This window comes from Cricetulus griseus, chromosome 3 (genome assembly GCF_003668045.3).
Source record: "Cricetulus griseus strain 17A/GY chromosome 3, alternate assembly CriGri-PICRH-1.0, whole genome shotgun sequence".
Lineage (NCBI taxonomy): Eukaryota > Metazoa > Chordata > Mammalia > Rodentia > Cricetidae > Cricetulus > Cricetulus griseus.
Window position 1 is genome coordinate 96,013,575 of NC_048596.1, and position 6,931 is coordinate 96,020,505.

The 6,931-nt window shown below is 35.9% G+C and overlaps 1 protein-coding gene across 1 annotated transcript; it reads right to left on the reverse strand.

Moving 5' to 3' along the window:
• Positions 1 to 1,483: 1,483 nt before the first annotated feature.
• On the reverse strand, positions 1,484 to 2,434 carry LOC100764599 (olfactory receptor 52K1). Its single transcript, XM_027408005.1, has one exon. It carries the CDS (start codon positions 2,432 to 2,434, stop codon positions 1,484 to 1,486), a length of 951 nt encoding a protein of 316 aa, XP_027263806.1.
• Between the last annotated feature and the right edge of the window lie 4,497 nt (positions 2,435 to 6,931).

The following is a 6,931-nucleotide window of genomic DNA, read 5'->3' on the forward strand; positions in this document are numbered from 1 at the left end:
TCAACTAATCAATACTTATGCTGAAGACAGCCCCTCTTTTTTGTTATTGTATTATGTCAATGACTGGGTTTCAGAAAACCTCAATCAGGAAGAGAGCACAAATTTGAAGCTCTCAAAAAATTCAAGAAATGACTTCAATTATTAATAGAAAAAATCTCTAAATTTCTAGTTGAGATACAAGTACTGTTCATCTTTTTTTAAATAAAAATCAACGTTGAAAAGCAATACCAAGTTTTCCATATAAAAAATTAAATTCTGACTACAACATGTAATCTATTCTATTTTATCTATTTTATCTACACGAATAATAGATTTTTTTCCTTGATAGAGTTAGGCAATAATTTTGATCTATTATTTATTCTTCTATATGTCTTCTTTTTTATTTAACTGAGATTATATATAGAATTTTAGTATTATATCTCTTTCATTTCTATAAAGAAACTAATTGTGCTTTAAAAGTTCCAACACACTCATCACAATTCCAACAATTCCACAATTCCACCCATATTCTTTACAAGGATCTACATGTACCATTAGTATTTTAGTAACCTCTCCCCAGTTGCCAGCATATCCTTTTGCTGTTGTTGCTTTTCATTTCTCTCATTCTTCTGGTAACATATATTATCTTAGTCTGAATTTTTTTAAAAAATCAGGTATAAATTAAATATTTTGATACAATATTGATGCTTTAGTTTTATCCTTCTATGTAATGTTTTTTCTTCACATATACTCAAGTCTTTTGCCTTATTTAATTTCCATATCTCATAAGATTTGTCCTTAAAATACATACCTGCTTCAAATGTTCTTGTTTTAAGTAAGTTCATGTTGCTTATATTCATTGACTCTCTAGTTGTTGAAGTGAAACTTGCTAGCTGAACTTACTTCTCTGGTGAAAGGAAGACACATGAGCAGTTTTGAGTTTTTTCAACAAAGACATAAATCAGATAATGCATTGAAAAACAAAGCTGACACTAGACACAGAAACATCATACTTGAGCATAATAAAGGATATAAATTTTTCACTCACAGGCTTGATCTCTTACAGCTGTTGAGCAGATGGCCACAGCTGCTGTGAATTATTCTAAATTGCAGACTGCAGTGACAGTATTCAAACTTCTAAATATGAAACTAAAAGAGAAATCATTACGTTTGGTTTTGCACTGAAATTTGGCATTAAACATGCAGACAATCTCTCCTATAAACTTATATCTATAGAGAAAATTACAGTAAGAAATATTATGATGGGTAATATACACATAATCTGAACCAGGACTGTGTAATGTGAAGACACTAAATGAAAAGATACATTGACATGGTTTACATAAAATTAAAATGAGAATATTTATACAAAATATTGCATCCCACCACAAATATCTTCTGTGAAAATCACCATAAAAGAAAAGCAGGATTTTACAGTAGCAAAAGTTAGGACCCCATTATTTCATGAGGCATATTCTTCCATCATAAATGTAATTTTAATAATTTAGTATTTAGTAATTTTCAAGTATGAGAAGAGGCTCAGCACTCGATCCCGAATCTGTTTTGTCTTGATACCATACACCAAAGGATTGACTGTGGGAGGTACTAGAAGGTATAGGCTTGACAAGATGATGTGGACACTTGGAGATACATTCTTGCCAATGCGATGAGTTAGGAAGCTAAACAGTCCAGGTGTATAGAAGGCAAGAATGGTACAGATATGAGCAGCACAGGTGCCCAGGGCTTTGGAGCGGGCATTCTGGGAAGAAAGCCGGAACACAGCTTGGAGAATTTTTACATAGGATGTGGCTATGAGCCATAGATCCAGCAGTATCACTGAAAGGGCCACTGAGATTCCATATACTCTGTTAATGAGAGTGTTAGCACTGGCTAACTTCACCACAGCCATATGCTCACAGTAGGCATGATGAATAATGTAGTTTGTGTAGTATGGCAGCCTCTTAATCAGAAGAGGACATGGCAAAACCATGAACAGAGCTCGGCTCAAGCCAACTAAGCCCAGTTTAATAACCATAGATGTTGTAAGGATGGTTGAATAATGTAAGGGTATACAAATAGCCACAAAGCGATCAAAAGCCATGGCCACCAGGATGGATGACTCAAAAATGCAAAGTGAATGGATAAAATACATTTGTGTTAGACAGACATCAAATTCAATCCAGTGTTCATCAAACCAGAAAATATGAAGCATTTTCAGGGCCGTGGAACAAGAAAGAAGCATATCATTCATTGCCAGCATGCAAAGGAAGAAATACATAGGCTGGTGGAGGCTTGGTTCTAGTTTGACAGTAGCAATGATTATGCTGTTCCCCAGCAAGGTCAGGACAAACAGGAAACATACAGGAATGCTGATGAAGCAATGAAAAATTTCCAAGCCAGGAATACCAACCATATAGAAAAATGAAATATAGTGATGCGTTGTATTGTTTACCATGTTTAAACTAGGGATATTTCAAGTTTAGTATGTAATAACTAGGAAAAACTCCAAAATGCAGAGATAGGATTCCAGAGCATTTCTTTGAAGGTTCTTATGTGTGTAATCTAGAATTGCAAACCTACATCTCCAAAACTCTAGAAAGTCTTGGGTAAACTATCCCATCCTAGGAATTATCAGCAACTTTATCTGCAAAAGAAAATATTAAATTCATTATACTTGCTAATTTCTTATTTTGTTATTGAATCTTTAAATTGCATTGTAAATTTTCATTTTTATAGAAAGTGAAGTTAATAAGATAAATATATATTGTATTTAAGGCAATGATTTTTTTTTTCAAGACAGGGTTTCTCTGTATTGCTTTGGAGGATGTCCTGGAACTGGTGCTGTAGACCAGACAGGCCTTGAACTCACAGAGATCCCCGTGTCTCTGCCTCCTGAGTCCTGGGATTAAAGGCAATGATTTTCTGACAAATTGAAATAAGTTATGGAGATGTAAAAATAAAATATTCAAGTGCTTCAACAATTAGAAGATATTTTGTTGTAATAAATGGGACCTACTGAAACTGAGAAGCTTCTGTAAGGCAAAGGACACAGTCAGCAAGACAAAACTCCAGCCCACAGAATGGGAAAAGATATTCACTGGCCCTACATATGACAGAGGGATGATTTCGAAAATTTACAAAGAACTCAAGAAGCTAGTCACTAAAATAACAAAAATCCAATTAAAAAGTGGGGTATAGAACTAAATAGACAATTCTCAATAGAGGAATATAAAATGGCTGAAAGATACATAAGAAAGTGCTCAACATCCTTATCCATCAGGGAAATGCAAATCAAAATAACTCTGAATTACCATCTTACTCCTGTCAAAATGGCTAAAATCAAAAACAGCAAGGATAGTTTATGCTGGAGAGGTTGTTGAGAAAGGTGAACACTACTTCACTCCTGGTAGGAATGCCAACTCATACAGCCATTTTGGAAATAACTATGGAGATTCCTCAGGAAATGGGAATCAGTCTACCACAAGATCCAGCAATTCCACTCTTAGGTATATACCCAAAACTGCAATTCATACAACAAGGACATCTGTTCAACCATGTTCATAGCAGCATTATTTGTAATAGCCAGAACCTGGAAGCAACCTATATGCCCCTCAATTGAAGACTGGATAGAGAACATGTGGTACATTTACACAATGGAGTACTACTCAGTAGAAAAGAAAACAATGGAATCTTGAAATTCCCAGGCAAATGGATGGAACTAGAAGAAACCATCCTTAACTCAGTCACAAAAAGACAAACATTGTATATACTCACTAATATATGGATTTTAGACATAGAGCAAAGGATTATACCCTACAAACCACACTGTCAGAGAAGCTGGGAAACAAGGAGGACCCTAAGAGAGACATACCTGGTCCCCCAGAGAAGGGGAAAGGGACAAGATCTCCTGAGCTAATTGGGAGCATGGTGGGAGAGTAGTGGGAGTTAGGAGAAAGAGAAGGGGAAAAGATGAGCAGAGAGAACATGAGGGAGTAGGAAGATTGAGTCAGGGGAAAAATTGAGGAGAGCAAGGAAAGAGATACCATAATAGAGGGAGCCATTATAGGTTTAAAGAGAAATCTGGCACTAGAAAAATGTCCAGAGATCTACAAGGATGAATCCCACTAACAATCTAAACAATAGTGGAGAGGCTATCTTAAATGCCCTTCCCTGATAATGAGATTGATGACTACCTTATATGCCATCCTAGAGCCTTCATCAAGTAGCTAATGGAAGTAGAAGCAGACACCCACAGCTAAACTCCTGGAACCCAGTTGCAGAGATGGAGGAGTGATGAGCAAAGGGGTCAACACCAGGTTAGAGAAACCCACAGAAACAGCTGACCTGAATAAGGGGTTTGCTCATGGACACCAGAGTGATTGCTGGGAAACCAGCATAGGCCTGACCTAGACTCCCTCAATGTGGATGTCAGTTAGGAGGCCTGGGCAATCTATGGGGCCTCTGGTAGTGGATCAGTATCTATCCTTAGTATACAAATGGACTTTGGGAGCCCATTCCACATAGGGGGATACTCTCTCAGATTAGACACACTGGGGAGGGCCTAGGGCCTGCTTCAAATGATATGACAGACTTTAAAGATCTCTCATGGAAGGCCTCACTCCCTGGGGAGCAGAAAGGTGATAGTATAGGGGATTGGTGGAGGGCAGGGGAGGAGGAGAGGGAGAGAGAACTGGGATTGACATGTAAAACAAGCTTGCATCTAATTTAAATAAAAAATAAGAAGAAAAGAAACAAAGAACAACACTAAATTCATTACAGATGTTAATTTCTGATTTTGTTATTGAATATTTAAATTGTATTGTAAAATTTCCTTTTTATAGAAAGCATAATTAATAAGATAAATATATATTATATTTAAGGAAATGATCTTTTGACAAATCGAAATAAAATATGGATACTTAAAAATAAAATATTCAAGTGCCCCAACAGTTAGAAGATATTTTCATTGTAATTTATGATAAGCAGCACAAAAGGGAAAGGCTTCATGCTACAGGGTTCAAGCCGAAGGGTTTGTTTTATTAAGGAAAGGAATCATAGAAAGGAGAAAGGGAGGGGAGGAGACTAATCTCTGGAGATATGAGCAGCAGGAGAGAGGAGAAAGAGGGGGAGAGAGAAAAAAGAGAGTGGGAGAATAGACAGGGAGAGAGAGAGAGAGAGAGAGAGAGAGAGAGAGAGAGAGAGACAGAGAGACAGAGAGAGAGACAGAGACAGAGACAGACAGAGAGAGAGAGAGAGAGAGAGAGAGAGAGAGAGAGAGAGAGAGAGAGATGGGAGGTGAGCAGGACCCCTTTTAAAAGGGAAAATAGTGAATATGCACAGGTGGTGCTCTTAGTGACTGTAGCTGAGGGCATCCTGTCAGAACCATAAGTACAGGCCAGTACAGATAGATCCCTGAATACTATCTATTTTGATATTTCATCTTTGCAAAGGTTTCTATTAATCTTTGCTATAATAAAAAATATTTGAACATTGAAATAAGGTATAAGAAGACTAAAAATCATAGAAAATGAAAGGGATGATTTAACACCCATCAAAGTCAAATTTATACAAATTTTGTATTTTCAAGGGGAAAACATACTACTTTTTAAATCTTCTTTACTTCATTTTCTATTTTATGGGTGGTTATTCAATTTGGCAAAATATTAAAAGTACCATGTGCAGAGGTGTTTGATTTTCAGACATAGAAATCTTAAAGAAACACAAAGAGGAGAAGCAGGAGCTGATTGGTCATGTTAAAATTGCACTCTTAGATAGGAAGAGAAGGAGTTATCAATAGGATTATTGATAATTAGCTATCAACCTGGCAACACAGTCTGCCTTTCCATGTAATGGCTAGTACACATGGCAAATCTTTATTACATCAATTAAGTCTTACCTTTTTGGGGAATATTGGCATTTCTACCAACTTACTTGTTGGAAATGTGGGCTATCACATATCAATGGGTTTGAGCTTCATTTTGGGGACTTGGAAGTTTATTATAGATGGCTCAATTTTGATTTTTAATATGTCCAGAGAAAGGGATTACTCTAAAATTGTGGTCTTCCCTAACTTTTACTAAAGTAGATAAGCCTCTTAAAAATGATATCTGGTGTTAGATAATCAAATACACAACTCATAATTTGGATATAAATTGGGATTATTTAAGCACAGTTATGAACATAAGAAATAAATTAACACACCTTGATTTTTATCTCAAAATGTTTAGCAAAGAAACCTTCCTGATATAAATAATACAATAGATCTCAGTAAATATGTGCAATAATTACAAGCTGATCATTGTTTCTTATAAGTTTAACTCCTTGATGACAATGTGTAATTCTGTCTCCATGAAAATAAGTAAAATTATTTCCTCTAAGACACCTTTTGCTAGGTTCCTAGGTGTACATATATGTTGACAATTTATTTGGAGGCAACACTAATCGCCCATTCATAAATATCAGGTGTCTTAAGAGGATCCTTGTCACCTGGATCAATTTGACTCTGATGTTTCATTACTAGTTGCTAACTCTTGACCTGCTAGTTTTCCTCCTTTATCCTCCTATATCAGTTTCATTTATCATACTTGGAACCCAAGAAAGAACTTACCGAAAGCCAGTAACTGGACAGTCAGTTCTTAGGGCACACCAGAAGCTCCTAGCATGCTGTGTATTTTCACGAGCATTTCATAGATTATTCCAACTTTCACCTAAAGACTTTGACCATGCTTACATGTAGAGCTTACTCACAATTATTGTCCAAACTTCCTTTACTTCAACTGCCTTCTTGAAACTTTTTTCAATTTGTATCACAAGTAACATAACAAGAAATCACCCCATAACAGAAAACAAAAATTCTTTCATGAACAATAATATGTTTGTAAAAACTTACATCAAAACTAGCAAAGCAGATTCTTTGAACACCTATTAGTTATCATTCAATTATAAAACATAT

What these genes read in the sequence shown, in the direction of transcription:
- LOC100764599 (XM_027408005.1), bottom strand. Translation starts at nt 2,434, where the DNA reads ATGGTAAACAATACAACGCATCACTATATTTCATTTTTCTATATGGTT.